This window comes from Arvicanthis niloticus, chromosome 1 (genome assembly GCF_011762505.2).
Source record: "Arvicanthis niloticus isolate mArvNil1 chromosome 1, mArvNil1.pat.X, whole genome shotgun sequence".
Taxonomy (NCBI): Eukaryota; Metazoa; Chordata; class Mammalia; order Rodentia; family Muridae; genus Arvicanthis; species Arvicanthis niloticus.
Window position 1 is genome coordinate 7,381,850 of NC_047658.1, and position 22,451 is coordinate 7,404,300.

At 51.6% G+C, this 22,451-nt stretch overlaps 1 protein-coding gene across 10 annotated transcripts in view; it reads right to left on the reverse strand.

The window, feature by feature from the left end:
• Positions 1–22,451, reverse strand: part of Actn4 (actinin alpha 4) — a 70,132-nt gene that overhangs the window by 2,039 nt on the left and 45,642 nt on the right. For 2 of the 10 annotated variants that reach the window (XM_034519983.2, XM_076930870.1), the window contains exons 4-19: positions 22,053–22,139; positions 21,090–21,177; positions 18,975–19,053; positions 17,802–17,883; positions 17,031–17,116; positions 12,709–12,801; positions 10,998–11,228; positions 10,202–10,349; positions 7,139–7,289; positions 3,895–4,003; positions 3,620–3,760; positions 3,351–3,533; positions 3,131–3,265; positions 2,144–2,323; positions 1,398–1,544; positions 712–792 (exon numbers count right to left, since the gene is read on the reverse strand). In XM_034519983.2, the coding sequence (XP_034375874.1) occupies positions 712–792; positions 1,398–1,544; positions 2,144–2,323; positions 3,131–3,265; positions 3,351–3,533; positions 3,620–3,760; positions 3,895–4,003; positions 7,139–7,289; positions 10,202–10,349; positions 10,998–11,228; positions 12,709–12,801; positions 17,031–17,116; positions 17,802–17,883; positions 18,975–19,053; positions 21,090–21,177; positions 22,053–22,139 (2,021 nt within the window). Of the gene's footprint in view, positions 1–387; positions 454–711; positions 793–1,397; positions 1,545–2,143; positions 2,324–3,130; positions 3,266–3,350; positions 3,534–3,619; positions 3,761–3,894; positions 4,004–7,138; positions 7,290–10,201; positions 10,350–10,997; positions 11,229–12,708; positions 12,802–15,507; positions 15,594–17,030; positions 17,117–17,801; positions 17,884–18,974; positions 19,054–21,089; positions 21,178–22,052; positions 22,140–22,451 lie in introns of all 10 variants that reach the window. The other 8 variants (XM_076930881.1, XM_034520001.2, XM_076930875.1 and 5 more) reach the window with 6 other exon arrangements.

The window sequence follows — 22,451 nt, forward strand, 5'->3', positions numbered from 1 at the left end:
AGCTCTGGGGGAGCAGGGGTTAGGTTCACTGTCCAGCTCTGGGGGAGCAGGGGTTGGGTTCACTGTCCAGCTCTTGGGGAGCAGGGGCTGGGTTCACTGTCCAGCTCCGGCTTAAAGTAGCTCTGGAGGGTGGGCAAAGAAAATGAGAAGCAGAAAGAAGGGAGAGAGTTGGGAGACTGTTCCCTGAATACTTGTAGGAAGAGTTTTTTGGGGGGTGGGGTGGGGGTGTCCACTGGAAGCCTCCAGGGCAGCAGAGCAGAGGAGGCAGGCAAGGCCATGTTGCACTGGAGGTGGAGGAGTGTCCCCAGGAAGATATGCAAGCTCAGGAGGCAGTGAGGGGCTGGGGAAGGAGGAGGAGCAGAGGCAGGGGAGGCAGAGGCAGCATACCAGGCTGTATCCTGTGGAGATAAGCAGAGCCCTGAAGTCATCTGAGTCCATGCTGCCTGTCTGCTTCTGCTCCCAGGACGCAGGCATAGCAGAGGCCAGGCCCAGAGTAGGCCCCATGTGCACAGTGGACAGACAGGACAATGGAGAAGCAAGGAGACAGGAGGCCCAGAGACCAGGTAAGGGGGAAAGTGTCCAGAGACATGAGGGAGGAGGCAAGAGCCAAGAGACAGCACAGGATGCCAGGAGTGGGTGGTGAGAGGGAGGGAGAAGGAGAGAAAGAGAAGAGCAGTTAATGTCAGTCAGCTGGAGGCGTGGTGCGCGTACCTGCCGGTCATTCTCCACGTCGTAGCCCAGGCTGATGAGGCAGGCCTTGAATTCCTCAGGCCCCAGTGCCCCGCCATGGTCCTGCCGGGAGGCCATCGAAGGCAGGCGTACAGGGGTGATGCAGAGACCAGGCCACGGAAGTGGGAGAGGGGCCAGGCCACATGCAGTGGACAGGGGAGGAAGACACATGGGGAAGGGAAACACACAGTTAGAGGCGATGTAGACAAGGTGGTGGCCAGGGATTGGTGTGGCAGAGAGGTCTCCATGGCCTCAGTGGGGGTTGAGTGGGCAGCAGGAGGACCAAGTCCAGGGATCAAAGATAGAGAGACCTCTCCCTGCCTTCAATGTTTACAGGACAGCATTAGAGGCTGCACACTGATACTCACAGAAGCTGAGCAGCTGTGGTAATTGGGTCAAAGGTCATCTGGAAATAAACTCAACACTCAGAATTCCTCAAGAGGCTACCAGTCTAGATCCAAATTTTAATAACTCTGTATATGGGGACCAGAGTCCTGGAACCTCTGCCCACCTGGCCTTGTGTACTCTGGGGTCCTGCCCATCATCCAGTGGACAGTGGATGGATGGATGGATGGATGGATGCAGATGGAGAAGGTGGGATGGGACGTAACGATGGGGAGACAAGAGGCCACGCTATGCCAGCATGGGGTAGGGTAAGGTGGGGTTACCTTGTCAAAGTGGTTGAAGGATGCCCGGAACTCCTGCATCTGCTCCTGGCTGATACCCTTGGCATCTCGGGTGAGGATCTGGTTTTCCACCTCATTGATGGTGCGGGCAATGGTGGTGAGCAGCTGCTCCCAGCCCACACGGATATGCTGAGGGAAGAAGAGGGCGTGACTGGATGGATGGGTGGCTGTCCTCAACAAGTAAGGTCTGGGGGGGAGAAGGGGCTCCACACTCCATCAGCTGACGGGGACACGGGTCCTTCGCCAACTATGGGCCTCACTCACTCCACCTACAGATGAGCAGGGCCGAGAGGCTTGGGACATGACAACTTTACAATTATGCTGGCCGCTGCTCAACAGCTGACCCTCTGAAGGAGTGGAACCCACGGAGCTTGTAGCACCGCGGAATGTAAATGGGACCCTCCCTACTCTGCTGGGCAGCCCCAACTGGTGGCCTGGACTTGCTGCTCCCGTAAGGCCCCAAGTGTTGAGTCCACAGTAGGGTGTGAATGTGACCCTTTCTGTGTCAGGTAATTCTAGAATGGAACCTCAGTTTTTCAAATGTCTATGTACACTAGTCTGTAAAGACAGGGTCCCCCTCTATACATAGTCCAGGATGGCCTAGGAGAACTCCTCCCACTCCTCCTGCCTCTGACCATGACTGAATGCTGGGGTTGGGCATTTGATACTGTGCCCACACTCTGGTAACTTCCGTGCGGCGGCCCACTGTCCCGGGCAGTGGCACACACCTCCATGGTGTAGTTGGTGTGCTTGTTGTCGAAGATGAGAGCCTCCTGGATGAGCTGGTGCTGCTGCTCCAGCAGGTCCAGGCTGGGCTTGTAGTCCACAATGCTGCGCTCGTACTGCTTCAGGTGGCTCAGCTGGTCTTCCAGAGTCCCGTTCATCTCAATGGAGATGCGCCCAATCTCCTGCACAGAGGAAAGACCCCGTGAGTGACACCAGCTCAGCTGCCTGCCCCATATGGAGTGATCCCACCCCACTCTTTGTTGTTGAGAGTCTGTGTTACACATCTAACCGCACCAGCCACTCTTGATCCCTCTGTGAGGCCCTGCACTGTGACAGAGAAGCGGAACTCAGGGAGGGCAGGCCGAATGACCTGAGAAAGTGCCCTCACCCTTTGAGTGCACACACCTTCACCCTATGACAAAACTATCTTTTGCTACTTAGAAACAAAAAATAAAGAACAAAAGGAGGGCAAGGCCTCTGGTTGTGGGCAAACCCCGATGCCCGTGGCCCTCCACGGCCTGGCACACTGAGCACTTGGGCAGCGGGGCAGGAAGAACTGCTACTGGTGCCTTACAAACCATCCTGTCCCTGTCAGGAGTGTCCCTCGGCACTGCGTTGCTCATAGACACACTACGGCTCTCACAGGGGTCTAGCACAGAGTGGTGGGCAAAAGCCATTTGTTGTGGGAATGCTGTCACCAGAGATGAGAGCACAGGAGTGGAAGGCAAGTCAGGGCTGGGCTAAGCTCAAGCGGTCAAGGACCAAACCGGCTCTGACCCATCTTTAGCCAGGCAGGCTTCCATCTACTCGATATTCCCATTTCCATCTGTGTGGTCCAATGATGCCAACTGGGGTGCTGACAGTAAGAGCTGAGATCAGATCTACCAAGGCTATGGAATCTGCTGCCAAGGCCACAGGTACCATGGGGACCTCCAGGACCCGAGCTGACAGGTAGCCTGGATTCACTGTTTGGGGTGGGACAACCTTACCTCCATCTTGGTCTGGATCCAGGGCCCCACCATGTTGGCCTGGCTGGCGAACTGCCGGCGAAGGTGCTCGTTGGACTGCTGCTTGCTCTGCTCCTCCAGCAGCGCGTGGTCCCGTTTTGGCACCAGCTGCTGCACCTGTGGGATGTGCAGCAGCAGAGGTCAGGTGACAGCTTCCCCACCTGCCCATTCCAGCCCTTGCATGTCAGAGAGCCTGGCCCACCTTCTCCCACTTAGAGTTGATGATCTGGGGGGTAACGGTGGTGTAGGGGTTGCTGCCAGACAGCTTGATGTGATTGCTCTCAGCGATCCTTTGGGCCTCCTTGTGGATGGCCAAGATGGCCTCACGCTCCCTGTCGGCATCTGGCAGGGTGGACTTGAACTGGTCATGGGCTGAGATCAGGCCCTAGAGGAAGAAACAGAGTGAAGAATGCAGCCTGCCTTTCTGGGGGTGGGGTGGGGTTACCCCCTAGAGGGCGTGGTGGAGCAGACCTCGATCTCCTCGATGGTGTGGACGATGAACATGTCCTGCAGGTCCTCCATGGCGCTCTCCATCCAGTTGTTGAAGGGTGCGGCCCGCTTGGCATACTCCAAGTGTAGCTGGTCTATGGTCTCCAGCTGCTTCTCTGTTTTCTGTAGTGTGCAGACAGGGATGGGGACAGGGAAGGCAGGTCAGCTGGTACCTGAGGGCCTCAAATGATACCCTCCTAGAAGGCCCCAACATCCCTAAAGGGCATCAGGCTCCCTGGTGACCCACCCCATCTCACCTCCAAGGCTTCTCTACGACTGTGGGTCAGAGAGCCCAGGTTATCCCACTGGTCGCAGATCTTCTGGCACCGTGTGTTGACATTGTGGGAGTCATAGTAGTCCAGCTCGCTGTGGAGCAGATAGAAATGAGGGCCAGCAGGTGGGCAGGGGTGTACACAGACTCCACCCTGGGACCTTAGGTCCTGGTACAGGTGACAGACAGCAGCAGGCGGATGGGAGGAGCTGAGTTTCCTTTTCCTGTCAGCAATGTCTACAGCCAGGCTGCAGTGTACCTGATGCATACTCAGGGAGGGTGGAGATCAGCCTCAGGGTCTGCCTCAGTGAGCAACCTTCTCTTTCCATCTAGACTGTCTCACTGAAAAGCTGTGGCTGGCCTGGAACTCCAGTTCCTCCTTTCTTACACTGAAATCGTGCACCTCAAACGTGCCTCATAATTAGTGTGTGCTTGCACATGTGTCAGAATGTGTTTGTGGAGATGATAGGACAACTTTCAGGATTTGGCCTGGCCTCCCTCCCACTGTGTTATGGTTTCTGGGCTTCATACTTCAGGGCTACCTGCCTGGGCTGGTAAGTTTGAGGTGCCAGGGTTACAGGGGGATCCAGCTATTTGTGTGTCAGGCTTGTGTGGCATCCACCCTCTCTTATTGAGACAAGATCTCTCACTGACCACAGAGCCCATGGGACCCTCTCATACCCACCTCACCTGGGCTAAGGCTACAGGCATGTGCCACCATGCAGTTTTACATGTGTTCTAGTGTCCTCATGCTTACACAACGAATACTTCACCTACTGAGCCAGCTGACCACGTGTACTCATGGAGGCCAGAAGGGGACCCATCAGAGCTGGGGTCACAGGCACTGAGCTGGCAGATGTGGGGCCTAAGATCCTGAACTCGGGACATTGTGCCCTCTTGAGCACTGAAGAGGGCTCCAGCACTCTTTAAGATTCTTCTACATTTATTTACTTTGTGTGTGTATGTGTGTGTGTGTGTGTGTGTGTGTGTGTGTGTGTAGGTCAGAGGAAAATACATGGAGAGAGCTCTTTTCCACCTTGTGGGTCTCAGGACCCAACTCGGGTCTCCAGTCTTGGAGGAAATGCCTTGATCACTGACCCATTCTCCTGGCTGCTCTTTTTTCGATTTCAACAACATCTAGCAGAGACAGCATGCAGTGGCTCAGAACTGTAATCCCAGCACCAAGGATGCTACAACAGGACTGAGTTTAAAGCCAGTGAGCTATAGAATCAGGTCTTTATGAACTAGAGAGACCCTGCCTCAAAACAAAATAAACAAAGAGCCAAATCACTAATGGCAAAAGTTGGCTTTTTAGTCCTAGTTACTGAAGTCTGAAAGCACTGGCATGTTAGGGCTGTCAGCTTGAAAGGCTCTATTTATACATGTTCTGTCTGTAGTAACAATTTTGGAATTTTGGTTTCTTAAAAAACATTATTATAAAAATGTGTTTTCAGACTGGAGAGATGGCTCAGAGGTTAAGAGCACTGGCAGGTCTTTCAGAGGTCCTGAGCTAGACTCACAGCCACCACATGGTAGGTAGCTCATAAACATCTGTGAGATCTGGCGCCCTCTTCTGGCTGGTGGAACATTGCATAATAAGTAAGTAAGTAAGTAGGTAAGTAAATAAATAAATACGCAAGCAAGAAAGCAAGCTTTTGTTTCCCTCCCAGGTGTGGGATGTGGGGCTGCTTCGGACTGTCCTCAGCAGCTGACTGTGATTTCCTCGTGCTCTAGCAGAGGCGTGGCTTTGGCAGCTGCAGAGTGTGTGACATGTAGAATTCGGGAAACTTCTCAGGAGGATGAATGCTAAAACCCTATAAGCAGGGTTGGTGGTGTTCAGGGGCTGGCTGCAGTTTGTTAATAGTAGTGCTCAAAGAGGAAATGAGGAAATAAATTAGATTCAGGAATCTCTTTTCCCTCTATCCTTTCTCTTTCATCTAGTTATGGGGGAAGAAACTAGGGGGAGAAAGAACTTACAAAATAGCAAAGACCAGCTACAGTGCTTATTACAAAATTATTCTAAGGCTAGATGTGGTGGCCCATGTCTTTAGCCCCAGTACTAGGGAGGCAGAGGATCTGAGTCTGAGGCCAGCCTAGTCTACACAGAGAAACCTTGTCTTTGGAAAACAACAAACACCGAATCTAGCTGTACTGTTACTTTATTCTGCTGCTGGTCCTGATGCGGCTCATGTACACGTTAAGCTCTAGGACAAGCACAGGAAGTGAATGACGCAGCGGACTCAGGCCTCTGTCTTTCTCTGAAGCATGCACACACTGCATATCCCTGGCACTTGCTTGACTGACTTGAGAAATGCTGGGCAGATAAAGATAGCATTCTTGTCAGTGGTTAAGCATGGACTCAAGAGAGTTCTGCCATGCTGCTGAACACGGGGCAGTCAGTGGGGTGGGGCCCAGGCAGCCTCCTTTCCTCCCTCTAGGGCCATCTCACATGAAAGGGCTATTTCTATTGCTTCCCTTGGTTTGGACAAGCAGGTCTCTGGAGGGTAACCCCATGGTACCAAACAAAGTTACTGGTCCCAGTATAGTTCTGCCTCTGGTATGCAAATGTGCACACTGTCGACAACAGTAGTGGGAAGCAGGAAGAAACTTGCCCTGTTCCTGTGGTCCCACTGGCGCGAGTGGGAAGACCTAGCAGAATTGCTCAAGTTTGAGGTGAATAGTGGGTGGAGGTGTCTGTGGAAAGAGCAGCTCCAGCCAAGGATCTTATTTTGGGAGCTCCTTTCAGGGCCTGTGGATTTTCCATGATGTAATGGGCCGGGCCTCCCACTCCCTGGCTCCTCCTCACTGCTGGCCACTGCAATGGTAGAATAAGGGCCCCATTCATTGGCTCATGAGGTGCAGTGTACTAACTGTGTACACAAATTTATGTGACTGGGCAGGGGAAGAGGGGGACACCAGCCACCTGGAAGCCCTAACAGTGACTATATTCTGAGCAGGATAGACAGGGCCAGGCAGAACAACAGGGACACTGTAAAGCACTCCCCACACCAAGGAGGGGCCTAGGGGAGCTACACAGGGTGGCAGGCTGGGGAGACAGGAACCCTTAGAGTCTGGGGTCATCCCTGTGCTGGAGAATCTAGGTCCCTTATGCTTCTTGGTGTTGAGACAGCATGGGCAGAAGACTTCATTCTGTAAGGCCCTCTTGGTTGGGAGGGAGCAGGGACAGAACTCTAAGCTTGCAGATGATGATACCATAGGCACACACGTACTTGAGCTCCTGGGCAATTGCAGCAATCTGCTCCACTCGGTCTTGGTGTGCGGCCAGGTCACTCTCAAAGGCCTCATGCTTTCGGATCAGGGCTTTGATGTCTGACAGGGTGGCTGTCTCGTAGTCCCGGTGCTTCAGCATGGCCTCCTTCCCTACAGGTGTGGTGGAGAGGCACCGTAACAAGTCACAGAGCTGTCTGACCGGGGACAGGTGCAGCAGATATGGATCACATCTGTTACCCCAGAGGATGGAGCCTAGAAGCTCTTGGACCTTTCCTCCTTGCCTCTTGGGGAAGGAGTCTTCAAGGCCATTTATGTTCTGTATAGCTCTGTGCAGACTTAGAAGATACTCAGTGTTTATGGGTTTGAGACAGATATTACAGTGTAATGCCTATGCTCTAAATAGTATCTCTTAGTGGTAGGAGAACCAGGATAGAACAGTTGATACCAAGGCTGAAAAGTTACAGACACTCATTTGTGGAGGATGTTGACTGGGAGAAGCCTTGGGCTTTCAGCCAGGCCCAGCGGGATCAGGAAAGGGACAAGCCTGGAGTCTGGGCCCAGGAGTTCTGCCTGTGCCAGCTTTTTAGAGCCAGTTCTCCTGGGTGGTGGTCCTAACCCAGTCTTGTTGCCCCACCCGCTTTCTTGGCATAGAGGGTGGGGCTGTCCAAATCCTTTGAAGGAAGGGAGAAACACTGTTATTAGTCCTGGAGCCGGGCTAATTACATGCCCAGAGCAAAAGCCCAAGCAGCCTGCTAGTAACTTAAGGGACAACAGGGTACTGAGGGGAATGCCAGCCAGGACGGCATTCAGGCCTCCACTTTCTTCCTCAAGGAGCCCTGCTTCCAATGGCCTCTGGGCTCACCCTCAGGTCAGCCGCCAGAGTGCCTGGCAAACAGTTGGCACCTCTTGGCCAATCTCTCCTATGTAAAACAGTGCTATCAACAGCACCTATGTGGCCTTGCCCATCCTAAATTTTAGCATGATGGTTAAGAATGAAAACAGTTGGTGCCACCCCCACTCAGTCACTCCCAGCCTCATCTGCCTAGCAACTGCCAGCCACCCCCAGGCCAGGGCTGGCACCAGGAGGTAAGAAGTGAACTTAGAAAACAGACTCCACAGGCCTGCCACCCCTGCCTCAGGCTAACCACAAGGCAAGCTTGCAATTCCCTTCTCCAAACTGCTTTCTCCCAAGGGTGGGAACCAGAAATAGCAGCTGAGAAAAATTCAGCCACAGCTGTTTCAGCACAGAACTGGCAAGTGTGTCTCTAAGGCAGCCATGGGAGGCACGCAGGCTCCCTGGTGTTTGGTTTATTCCTAGGCACTCAGGTCCCTCTGGAAACCATCCACATGGGCCCACCACTTCTGTGTACCCCTCCTTTGGGGCAGGGGTTTCACAGCAATTTAGAATACGGGTGGAGGCTCGGGAGGTCTCCGGAGCACTGGGAAGGACAGGTGTGTGAAGGTGCCAACCATTACTGAGCCTGACTGCAGGTGAGCCTCATTCCCAGATCCCCCCAGGGCAAGCCTGTCCCCAGGTACTTCCAGAAAAGTTCTGAGGGGTCACCACACCCAGAGCCCCATGAAACCAGCTGCCAGTCCTCTGGCAGCCCTAGGTTGGGTACTCTAGCTCACTTTGTGAGAACCACAAAATAATCTAGAAAATAAGCTGGCAAGACACAGCAGAAGACACCTTAGCCACATATGGGGCACAGGGTTATGGCATTCCTTACACACTTAGGGCACTCACAAGAAGTGCAAGCCTATATGCCTGAGTTCTCTCAGGCAGGACATAGCCACTTGGGAAACTACCATGCACAGCCAAGCGGCTCAGATCCACAGCCACATATGTGGAATTTTGTTTGGATTTTCAAGACAGTAGTATCTCACACTGTACTATAGTCTAGACTACTCTGGAACCTTCTATACAGCCCAAGATGACCTTGATTTTACAGCAATCCTCATGCTTCAGTTCAAGTACAGAGATTACAGGCACAAACTGCCACATCTGGCTAGAGATGTGTCTCAAATGAATGAGTGAATAAATAAATTAACTCAATGAGCGCCCTCATTCCCTCCAACATGGCATCACAACCAACACACCCTCCTTGAAGGGGCACCATGTCTGAGGCAGGAGGTAGTGCCTGCCCCCAGCCTAGCCTGGTCAGCTCACCACCTGTATTCTCTCCTTGGCTTGCTTTGGATAATAGCAGGGCTGAGCTGCCGTGAGAGCAGGGACACAGTGGTGCAGTTCGTGAGCTATGCAGCTGCCACTGTCTCCAGAGGGTGGGGTTCAGCACCTGCCTACAGCAGGGCTATATGCCCACACAGTTAAGGAGGCTCCCGTGGCACCATGGTAGCAGTGATGGAGAACTGGGGTGGAAAGGGAGACGGTGCTGTAGAAGGAGGTGTCTTCTGGAGGGCTACTTATGTCTCGGCAGTGAGACTGAGCCCAGGGCTTCCACTGAATGACAGCTTGTCTGTGGGCGTGTCACATGACGTTTGTTTTCCATGCGCATTTTCTGAGGGCTTTAGGTCTCCTGGGAATCTAGAGTCTCAGTGGAGTGGATCTCAACCAAGGGCCAAGGATGTGATGGAATTCTACATCCTGAGTCAGAGACAGGCAGTTGCAGGGCTGCTGGGAAGCAGGCTTCGGGACAGGACGGTGACTGGAGCACCAACTTCAGATATGCCAGTGGGGCTGGGGGGTGGCTGAAGAGATAGACTAATGGAACCTGGTCAATGTGCCATGAAGTTCACAGTCACAGACAGCGTGGTAGGCTGAATCTGAGATTGCAAACCATCCTTGGAAGGGACATAGCAAGTGTGCAGGCACAGGAAAGAACCTTGCTGTGTTGTTCCTGAATAATCCAGGAGGGGGCTCACCCATAAGCCATTTTAGGCCAAAGCACAGAGGCAAAAGGGAGACCTAGGCAACAGAGTGTCATGCCTTGCCTTGCGACAGCTCTGTAAGCCTAAAGCACCATTTTTGCAGCCAGGAGAGGGATTACGTGTGCTCGTACACCTGAGAGTGGACAGAGAGCAAGGGAGCACAGGAAGCATACCATCGGTCCAGGCCTCATGGATAGAAGCCTTCTGCCGGAACTTCTCTGCCAGGTGGTCAAGTCGTTCCAGCCTACGGATTTCATTCAACAGCCATTCTTCATAGCCCTTCTCAGCCTGCTCCAGGTGTTGCCACCCATTGTTGATGTCCTGTGGAGTGGGAGAGAGCAGAGGTCTCACAGGATGCTGGTGGAGAGGCCTGCCTGACCCAACCCTGCAGCTCTGCCTACATGGATCAGCATGGACAGATGCACGTGTGCGTGCGTGTGCTGTGTGGGTATCCACAGGAGCCAGAAAATGGCTCTGGATCCCCCCAGGAACAGGGGTTACAGGTGGGTTATGAGCTGCCTGACATGGATGCCGGGGACTGAACTCGGACCCTTTTCGAATGCCTAACCACTGACCATCTCTTCAGTTCCACAAGCAGTGATTGTCTGGGTCTAACTAAATGAATCTGAGTACGAGTGGGCAGGTGGACAAATCAATGGATGGCGCTTGCTGAGTAGACCTTGAAAGGCGTCTTGCTATTTCCCCCATCATAGAGGGTCTCAAACACTTGCTAGCCTGGAGTCCTGGCAAATTCAAATGGTTCACACAAACTGTGATATGGCTGAGGTGAATAGTGATAGTGCAGAGAATTCTGGGTGTAAAACCTCAGGAGAAATAGCCAGGAAATGTGAGGCACGCCCATCACCATCCCTGCCCCAAGGCTGATTCACAATGATGTCGGCCAAGCTTTATGCCCTACTGTGGCTTAGCAGGTAATGCCCCTGGCCTCTAAGGTGGTGATGAACTCACCGAGACCATCCTGCCCTCAGAGGGCATGAAGGCAGGCCGGTTGCTGAGCCGCAGCTTGGTCTGCAGCGTGTTGAAGTTGATCTCCAGCTGGCACTTCTCCTGCACCTTGGGCGGCTTGTGCACACGCCTGTAGTCTCGGAAGTCCTCTAGCTTCTGCTGCATCTCCTGGATGGTCTTCTGAGGCACACGGTCCTCTAGCCAGGGGATGGTGCGCCGGATCCACTCTAGAAGCTGTAGGCCCATAAGAAATCATGGTAACTACCGTGGAGGTGCCTGGGGTGCTGCTGGGACCGGCCCCCTCTAGCTTACAGGGAAGCAGAATGTGGAGTTACAAAGCCCTGTCCTCGGGGCTGCCTTGCTCCCACTCAAATTGTTCATGATTTCTGTGGGGACCCCACAGCACAGGTCTATGAACGTGTGCCACTCCTGGAAGCACTACGCTATGCTCTACTTTCTTTCTGCTCATGCTCAGAGTCTTCCTTGCCCAGACTGAAGTGGGTGGTTTAAGTTGTCCCTACCCAGAAGAACCCTTTCCATACTGTCAGGAGACTTGTGACTGTTGGACTCGCAGGCCATAGCTGTCTTGAGACTCTTGCTCAGGCTAAGTTTGTTGACCATACCTGACACAATGGTAAAGGCTACAATATGTGTGCCTGCCTCACTCAGATGGCCAGTGCATACACAAGGCCTGGCACCTCAAAAATGAAAAACTGAAAGAAAAAATGACAAGTATTCTTATGACCTATTCTGATCTTTAACAAGGCAAGGAAGAACACCAAGAGGCCAACAGTCTAGACACTCCAAACAATTCTAGAACAATAAAGGCACAGAAATGGCTTTGTAGGAGCAAAGACAAAACCAGAAATAGAGGCACCAGGCTGAGTGTGCATTGTGACTCCCACCGTGTCTTAAGGTTGGGAGTGGCAGGTACAGCTTGTAGTGTCACCTTTTGTTATCCCAGCCTCACAGAACCCAGAGTATAAGGCAAAAGCTCCAGCAACCAACTACGTCTCAGCCCTAGACTTGCCAGTACACAATCCATTAAACCCTCAACTGAGCAGAAATTGCCACTTTGGGTTGGCACTCAAACACCTCTCAACTTTCCTTATGTGGCTCAGGTGGTGGGGCTGAAGATATGGCTCAGAGGGGGTGCCTGCCTAACATTCAGGAGACCCATCTCTTCATATCCACATCTGAAACCAGTAACCTTGAAGTCCTCAGACCTAAGGGCTTAAGAACTGAATCTGAACATTTTGGTATGAACCTAAGCTCTGGACTCAAAGGCTGGCTAGCATAGTGATTACCAAACCAAACGTTCTGTACTTCATATTTTCTAGGTCTTACGGCTATGCTACATCTACTTTCACAGCAAAATAGTGTTTGTTATTCCAGTACTTGGGAGGTGGAGGCAGGATGATCAGAAAGCTGAAGCCATACGAGATTCCATCTATTGTTGACTCCCTCTGTGTTGCCTCTCTCCCAAAACAACAACAAACCAAAACCCTCTATTTTAATTTGATCTGTGTGGGTATTTTGCCTGCATGTATGTCCATGTGTCACTTTGTGTACTTGGTATCCCCAGAAGTCAGGAATCAGACTCAGGTTCCCTGGAAGAGCAACAAGTGCTCCTAACACTGGAGCCACCTTTCTGGCTCTCCCTGCCTATACTTCACTCTGGTGGGTCATGGAGCACTGTGGAGCACACACTCACGTCACTGGCCAGGCGTTCATAATCTTCCATCAGGTGCTCATTTTCCTGGTTCACAGCCAGCACCTTGCAGATCCGGTTGGCGGCAGTTTCAGCCTGGAGTAGAGAAGCACAGTCAGGGCTGCCAGAGGCTGGGGACCCTCCCTCCTAACAAGCAGGTCCCTGGAAAGCAGGTTATCCAAGACCCACAGAACTCTCCAGAGAGGGAAAGGAGAGGAAGCACATCTCCAGTAAAATGGCCTTGAGTGGCCATGTCCTCGGGGTCTTTGTTGAGAAGGATGGCAAGGCCTGAGCCCCCACTAAGAACCAGGCCTCTAGTTCCCAAGCCTGTGTGGGAACAGCACTGGAGGGGTGATGTGGGGGTGCCAGTACCATACAGTCCCAGTGGTCAGTACATGTCCTGCCCACTCTGGCTTCTACTCAGGGGTGAGGCTCACTACAGTAAGAACGGCAGAAGGGAAGCACAGAAGGGTAGCTATATGGAGTGGGCTGCTGCAGGCTAGGAGCCTGGGTGAGAGACAAGTGCCACACAGGAGAAGGGAGGCAGGTACCTTTCCGACAGCACAGAAAAGATCCAAGAAGAGTTGGAACAGCAACAGAACAGGAAGAGAAATAGCAAGAACGGTCTACAGGGTAATGAGAAGGGAAGAGGCTTGGGAGTGAGCTCCAGGTCCAGTGTGTTTCCCCATCCCTATGTGGTGCAGGACAGACACAGAGCTCACAGAACAGCCACAGGTGTGTGCATTTGTTCTATCTACAACACACTGTATGCAGGAAGCACCAAGACTTGTTCCAGAGGTAAGACAAAAGCCAAGACTAGAGGTGCTCCTGGGGTCAGCTTCTGACCCCTAACTGAGCATGCCGCTGGCCAGAGGTGCTCTACTTCACTGCTGGAGCGTGGGCATGTTAGGCGCTCAGAACTGATGAACTGAAATGCAGATAAGAAGAATGAATGCTTTGGTGGCACACATGGGGGAGATAGTACTCTTGTCCCAGGTATACTTTGCGGAGACTGAACTGGCCTCTGGGAAATGACAGCAACCTCAACCACTGCTGGGTGTCTCAAGGGAGAAAGCTGAATCTAGCAGAGGCCACCATTTTCCTCACTACACAGACTAGGCTACCTTAAAAGACATGCCAAGCACAAGCATCCTGAGCCCACATGTCCCCTAGCTTGAAACTGCTCTGCCTTGGACTTTCTTGCTAGTGACTGATCCCTTTACCAGACCTAAATCGGCTCCAGGCACAGGGCATTTGGGTAGAGAAACAAAGGAATCAAAGCACAAGGCTAGGGAGGCCCACTGTGGGCAAGCCCAATGGTAGTCTTGCTATTAACTGGGGCTCATTACTACCTATTCCCACTCAGCCTTCATTACCAGTCAGTGTGTGTGTGGGGTCTTCCCTCTCCGTGCTTTCCATCCAGTAAAACACTCCACATACAAGATCTAACCCATGCTGGGTGGGTAGGAAAGGGGCACTGAAAACTGGCCATTTGGGGAGGGGCCTGGAAGGAACTGAGCACCCTTGCTGTGCCACAGACTCCCTTTAACCCTGGAGCTTGTTACTAGATGCCTAGAACAATCCCTGTGAGGAGCAATAGGATTCTCATCTTATAAATGGGGAAACTGAAGTAACCTATCCAAGATCAGGCTGCCAAGAGGGAGCAAAGCAGGGCCAGGCCAGACTGCCCATGATGAGGTCCCCACTGGATGTAAGGTTCTAGGAAGGCAGTATACAGCAGATGTGGTGTCTCTGAGCTTCATTTTCGTTTTCTTTCAGATGAGTCTAACAGCCTCCATTTCCTCCCCGGTGTGCAGAGGAGTTCTGATGGGACCTAAGCAGGTAAAGGCCCTGGAGAGGGCCCAGGGAGTTAGACGTCCCCAAACAAGCACCGTTCGTCTCTAACTCCTGGGCTGTTAACACAAAGGCCAGGAGGGTACAGAAGTGCCAAGACTCCTATGTAGACGTGTGAGTCCCTGACGGGAGCCACGATGGTGCTGTGAGGTCAGCAGGGCTCTGGGAGATCACACCATAATAGACATGTTTCCCTGACTCACCCAGGAGCCGCCTGCGCATCTGGACAGGAGACTTCTGAGAGGAGCCTCACAGGTAGGTGGCCTTGAAGTAGAGTTCCTGACAAGCAAAGGGTCACACACCGACTCTATCATCTACAATGAGTGATCTGGGCTTCTGTCTCCCTGTGTGGTCAGAGCTGTCACATCCACCATAGGCGGCTATGCAAGAAAGTCTGTGAGGCTTTGGGAAACACTGGCCAAACAGGAGGCACGAGGGTCCTATGACCACGACAGCCCTAGGCTGCTCAGTCAGGTCTCCATGCAGGGACACGTGGACATATAGGGCTGACTCGACAGGAAGGATAAATCTCAGTCCACAACACCGAGGGATCTTGCATCTTACTTGCATCTTTCATCTTACTCAGGTGTGGGCTGCTTCAGACCGTCCTCAGCAGCTGACTATGATTTGCCTCATGCTCTAGCAGAGGTGTGGGCCTACCAGTTATGACTGTGTGAAGTTTGGGATTCTGTAAACCTTTCAGAGGGTATATAAATGCCTAGGGCCCCAAGAGGTAGTATTGGTCTTGAATTGTTAGTGGTCAGCCTCAAATAAATAAATACAAGGAAAGAAATTAGATTTAGGAATCTCTTATCTCTCTCTCCCCACTCTATCCTTTTTTTCTTTCTTATCTAGTGTTAGGGGGTGAAACTGGGGGATAAAGGGTGGGAAAAGAAGAACCCACAGAGTAGCAGAGACTGGCTACAGGGTCCTCCCACCCTGGCTCACCTTCTGGGCCCCCGAGAAGGCGTGGTAGAAGCAGGACACGTAAGTCATGATGGCCTTCTCATCTGGCCTCAGAGTGCCTACAATATCTGCGCAGAGAGAGAGAGAGAAAGAGAGAGACAGGAGAGAGTGAAAGATGCAGGAGGGAGGTAGCCAGCCAGCCCGAGGCTCATGCGGGAAGAATAGCGCTTGCTCTGGACTGGAAACCAGCGGAGCTCGGACCAGGGGACATGCCCTGCCATAGTGCACAGAAGGGTCACCAGGCTTTGAGAGAGGAGCTTCATTTTCAAACAGGTCACTGAAACTAACTAGACTGTATGAAAGGAGCTGCAAAAGTCAAAAGTTAAGCAACTGTGTCTGAAACCCTAAGCAGAACCATGTCTAAAACTACCAGAATCAAACTACCAGCCATTTTTGTATGTTGGGCTCTATGGTGCACATCTGTAATCCTGGCACTCAGGAGGCTATGGCAGGAGAAGCAACAGAATCAGATTCTGCTTCAAAAAGAGTCAAACACTATCATACATTGGCAGTCCCAGCACCCGAGAGAGAGAGAGAGAGAGAGAGAGAGAGAGAGAGAGAGAGAGAGAGAGAGACAGACAGACAGACAAGAAGATCAAGGTCAGCCTGGTCTGTATATAGAAAGTTCCAATATTCCAGGATAGCCAGGACTATATCAAGAGGATACGCCCGCCAAAATAAATAAATAAAAAGCCCCAGGTGGTAGCATATGGAGTCTCAGGACTTTTGAGCTAGCTGAGCCATATGTACGAGACACTGTCTCAAAAGCCAAAATAAAAGAACCTGTAACTGGGGAGATGGCTCAGCAGTTAAGAGAGCACTGTACTTAGGTTCAATCCAAGCTCCCACGTGATGGCTGACAACCATCTGTAACTCTAGTCCCAAGGGATCCAACACACAAGTAAGCAAAACACATAAAAGATATTCCAAATAAATTTAAAAAAAAGAAAAAGAAAAAGAGAAAGGAAGAAAGAAAGAAAGAAAGAAAGAAAGAAAAGAAAAGAAAGAAATGCCCTAAGCAGAATGACCAACAGCTTGCTTGCCTTTTTGCACCTTTCCTTTCCTTGCCCATCTCTCAAGCCATTGCCTCTGCAGCCTTCACCTGGCAGCCCCAGCTACGAGTGAAGCTCCTTTCCAACTGATGGTCCCAGCTACCAGGGGACCCAGGTGGCTCTGCCACAGCACCCTGTCCCCTGCCCTCCACTGACTCCTTGTATCACATGACCTGAAATATGCTGTCTATCTCACCTACTGGGAAACAAGCTTGCTTGCAGCAGGGACTTGCCTGTGCTCTCACTGCCTGAACAGAGCCTGGTGTACAGTAGGCATTCAATAGACTGAGCAAGGACTAGATAGGCGGCAATGCCCAGGACTGAGGGAGCTGGCTTCCAGTCCAAGAGAGGCCACTGCCGTCTGCAAGAGAAATGAAGTGAGCGTGGGAGGCGAAAGGCAGCGGCGGCATTGGGCAGTGGCGGCGAGGAGGGCTGCCTGGCCCTGCCTGGTACCTTCTGCGCTCCTGAAAAGGCATGGTAGAAGCTGGACACATATGTCATTATGGCCTTCTCGTCGGGCCGGGCTGTGTTCACGATGTCTGTAAGTGAACAACAAGGGTTAAATGGCCCAAGCAGGGATGAGATCACTTGCTAGGACACACAGGTTCCCAAAGCCACAACTAAGCCGGGGGACAGACCCTCTAAGCTGATTCAACAACAGTGGTTGCTCAGCTGGATGGGCTCAGTCACATCCTAACCTCCCCCCATGGTCTCAGGAAAGGCCAATGCTGTGGGAACTGAGCTGGAGTAAAGCCACTTCCTTTCTCTGAGAAAGGCCTCAAGGGGCTGCAGGACAGTGAACTCCAAAGGCCACCAGAGGCCAGAGACATGGGTCCTGCTGGGGGTGGTGCTGGCTGGGAAATGGAGCAATGCCGGAAAAGGAAACAGCAACATTCCACTTTGGCAGGCTCCAGAGCCCGGGCCTCTGGCTGATCAGGAGAGGCCAGGGTTGTTCACAGGAAGCCAGGAGCTGGCCGCTTCAACCTCCTTGTCCTTTCTGTGGTACCAGTAAATCGACCCTTTAAGCACTAACCACTCCCCCCTTCTGCTATTCTGACTGCATCTGGCCACCCCAGATTCACCCAGCCTTTCACCCTGGCTCAGCCAGCTAGCTCCCTAAGGTTTTCGAGGCTTTGATGAGTCGTAGAGCCCAGCCAAAGCTAGGTCCAGAGAGATAAGGCCCAAGGAATCATGGTGTTGACTGAACATAGGGGAGGTACTCACCCTCAGCATCCAACATCTTGGGGATATCAAGGTATTTCTCAGCCACTTCAAATGCATTGTTGAGGTTGGTGACTGGATCATCCTGGGGAGGCAGGTAGAATAAACACAGACTTCCATCAGGAACAGGATCCAGGCAATTGTAAAAGGCAAAACGCTGACCTGAGACAACCTTGAGGAGCAGGGCTGGAAAGTGTCAGGAATTCTCATCCTGGTGTGCTGCTATACAGAGAAAGGCCTGCTATATATATAGCACAATTCCTGCCCAAAGCCGAACTACAACCTTTTCTCTAGAAAAATGTAGGCATACTTATAGAACTGCCAGCCAGCCACAGGCCTTAGCTGAACCCTGTGGTCTGAACCTTTGAGGGTGTGGTTCAGGCTTGAGAGACCATAAGGTACTCTGTGTGTGTGTGTGTGTGTGTGTGTGTGTGTGTGTGTGTGTGTGTGTGTGAGAGAGAGAGAGAGAGAGAGAGAGAGAGAGCGCACACATCCATGTTTCCCTCCCTAGAACACCTGAGCTTCTACACAGGACCCCGCTGCTTTAACAGTGGATAGAGCTTGCATAACAGGCCTGATCTACCTCCCTCCCTTCACTAGTTTTCTACTACAACACAATCCTCGTTCCTACCACACCCAAGAAGGCTGGGTGCCGGTGCTCCCCTGGCACCCCTGACTCTTGAGTTCTCTCCATCTCCAGGGGTCCTTCCCCCACCAGAGCAGCTTAGGGGTACCACCATTCTCCAGCTGTCTGGCCCTTAACTCTGCAACCTCATGGGCCTAGTATGGCACAGATGGCTGGTTGCTTTGGACATGATTCCCTTCCTTTCCCAAGAGGCCAGACCTTCAGCTCTGAATAAGCAAATAAGAGCAAAACTCGCACAGGAAATGGAGGCAGATGGGAAGGTTCAAAATTCCTTCTTTCTTCCTCTGGACAGAAGAATGCTTCTAGAATCCAGAAAGTCAAGGAAGGGGGTCAATGGTCAAGTAAGACCCTAAAACAGCCCAGCCAGTTGCTATGCCCATGGAGGACTGGACAGTGCCGAGAGTGTCCAGGTTAGACTTAACCAAGCCAGTGACCGGGTGAAAGCTAACTTGAGCAGCCCCCAATTTGTGCAGCTGGCCAGAGTTCAGCTGTGAAGGTCAGCTGTGGGGATGGAGACCAGGGATACCTACCTTCCTCAGTTTGTCATACTCAATCAGCTCCGGTCTGTGCCGGTGGATGAGCGCGTTGAAGGCCAGACCATCCTTCCAGCTGTAAGAGAAGGTAAAGGATAGGAAGTGGGTCCCTATAGTGACATTTTTGAGGATTATGGATTTTTTTTTAAACAGAAATATTTTAAGAATGTGTTTTTGTTATAATCCCAAGCATGGTGATATGGGGCTGCTTCAGACTGTCCACAGCAGCTGACTGTGATTTGCTTCATGCTCTAGCAGAAGCATTTTTTGTTAGTTGCAGACAACTTCTGAGATTGCATGACGTTTGGAATTTCAGGAAGTTTTCAGAGGGTATATAGATCTAGGGCCCAAGAGGTGAGGTGGATGTTTGTGTTGGTTTTTTAGGGTGGTTGGCTGTAGTATTTCAGTAGCTGTGGTCAAAGAAGAAACAAAAGGCACAAGATTAGGGTCAGGGTTCAATTTCCCTCACCCCTCACCTATCTAGTGTTAGGGAGAAGAAACTGGGGGATAAAGGGTGGGGAAAGAAGAACCCACAGAGTAGCAGAGACCAGCTGCAGATCCTTGTTCTGGGAGCCCTGATAGCTCCTGGGGGGCCTACACCAATGACTAATTCCCATATACAGCAGGCTCAGTGAGTGGTAGGCACTGCAGGGACATGATACTACAGTAGCTTTGAACACAACCTCAGAACCAGACACTTTGGGATAAAGTATTGATTTGGGGGCTGGAGAGATGGCTCAGTGATTAAGAGCACTGACTGCTCTTCCAAAGGTCCTGAGCTCAACTCCCAGCAACCCCATGGTGGCTCACAACCATCTGCAATGGGATCTGATGCCCTTTTCTAGTGTCTGAAGACAACCACAGTGTACTCATATAAATACATGTTAAAAAAAAAAAAAAAAAAGTATTGACTTGGCAATGACAGTGTGACCTTGAGAACAATCACAGAACTGATCCCTGTTTCCATGCCTGTAAAATGGGAAGAGGCAGCAGCTACCTCAGAGGAGTAAATAAGCTAATGCCTGCACAGAACCTGACATGTCATAAGTGCTGGCTTTCTGCTGGCCACTGAGATGCCCCAAGCAGCCTAACACTGCATATGAGGGCTCATAGAAAAGGATAGGCTTGCACCGAGAGACAGCCCTCTATGGGGAGACAGGTGGGGTTTTGAATCCTGGCTGACTCAACCATGGTGGCATAGGCCAGGGGCTAGCTAAGTGCCTGGATGTTTGGTGGCCAGAGGTCCCTAAGCAAAATGAACCCTACAAAGCCAGTCTCTTCCCTGAGATCCTGCAAGGATTGGTTCCTTCTAGGATGGAGCTGTATCACCTGCTTAGAACAGTTACTCATTTCCCACCACCTCACTATTTGGAATCAACAGCCCAACTAGTGCTTGGGCTTAAAGGGTGGTGCTCCCTGCTGCAGAGCCTTTCCCGTGCCCTATGTGTAGAAGCAGCAGGCACACTATAGATACTGACTCAGGAAATCAGTGAGATCAATTGCAGACAGCAGCAAAGGAAATACACTGAGCAGAGCCATCAAGGAGAACCATGTGCTGTTAAGAACAGAACACAATCAGGATGGAGTGACACAGCAGGGCCCTGTGGATCCTGTTCCAGACATCACATGGTAAAGTCATGTGTTGAAAGAGTCTAAGTTCAGGGGACACCCCAGGCAGACAGTAGCCTCCTGCTGCCCTGGCCTCACACGGCACAGACCCCTGCCTCTTTCAGTTTACAGCAACAACATCTATTCTCACCCAGGGACAGTAGAGCCTTGGCTAGGCTGAGTTTTGCTCATCTTAGCAGTTGGAAAGCACATTTTCTTATGTTAAAACACAACAGCAATCTATGTACTGGCCTCTCTTAAAATGTAAAAATGAAGAGAAAGCCTGACTGTGGCCTGAGACCTGCTAGAAGGCCTACAGCTGTCTTAAGCAGCTTCAGTCCCCTTTTGGAACAGACGGGACTTTCCAATGGGCACTTACTGGAGGTTTGCTGACTTATTGAGGTTTGTTATATATCATAGGCCAGGATGGAAACATGGCAAGGAAAGCCAGGTATGAGGAAGCACCTGGATCTCAGAAGCAGGAGGGTGCTGCTGGGTGCCTACCTGATATGGAAGTTCTGGACGTTGACGTTTTTATACGGGGCTGTCTTTCTCTGGCACCAAAGGAGGAGTCCTTCCTTGGCAGAGGTCTCTGCAAAGCACACGGTAGGTGAGCTCAAAATTAAACCTCAGAACATGGCCCGAGCTAAACAGGACTTTCAGTCTCAGGCCTTGGGACAAACAAACCCAGGGAAAGAAAGCAGACATGGTAACAACAGCAGCTCCGGCAGCTGGCCCCATTCTGGATGTGGATGATCTTTGCCCATCCAGCCACCACCACACAAAGCCCAAATCCACAAAGCCTTGTCACTGGGACTGCTCTAGAAAATGGCAAGGATAGGATCTGAACCTACCCCCCATCCCTGACTAGCCTGTCAATAACCTCTAGGCCACATGGTGAGTAGCCCTAGAGACTAGCCTCAGGCTGTTTCCAACAAGTACCATCTTCTCCTCTGGGTAACTTGGCTGTCCTCACATTGGAAGTCCTATGAAGACAGGAATCCATCTATCTTGGTCACCATGGTGACCAAGCACCCAGGAGCCCCTGCAGATCCTGGCCTCGTGGCTTTCCTCATTTTGTGGTGTACACATACACAGTGGCTAGGTGGAAAGGATAACATTCTTGGATGGCCAAAGCAGGCCACAACGCACATTCCCAACAGGTATGTGCAGCTGAAAGAGAAAAGGCCAGGCCCAACTGCATCCTGAGTTTGCTCCGCAGCTCAGGTCACCAGGATGTACAAATGTGCCAGACTTTCTGGACCACTTCAAGGGGAGAGAGATTGGGGTTGCTTTATGAAATAGAAGCCATAGAGCACTTTTGCTCTGGAGTAACCTGGAGCCAGCAAGGGCTGTGGGAAAGATACGCTTCAAAAAAGCATGGAGGAGAATGGAGACAAAACTAGAGTTCGTTCTTAACTCATCCCATCCTAAGAGAGTGAAGAGATACTCTCCACCATGTCTTACCCTCCACAGAGATGTCTTGGATGGCGAATCTGAGAATGATGGTCCAGATCATACCAAGGGTCATCTTTGCATTGCCATCCACAATCTCTGTACACAGGACAAAGGGCAGGAGAGAGAAGGCTGTTAGTGAGAGCCAAGCTCTTTGCCTCACACTAGGGCAGAGCCTACCTTACTAGGAGGAGGCAGTGAGCATGCTCTAGTCTAGATAGTACTATTATAGAAGCCTGTTGCCACTGTCCCTAAGCCTCTGTACAGGCTTCCTAGCCTTTATCTCCACTGGACAGCTCACTAATGATCCAGCTCACAGAACTGCTCCTCTGAAGACTGTCCCAAGCCTCTGGTCCTCACTTCAAAACTTGTCATCCACTACTACTGTGGTAAAATTCCATCTTTACATAA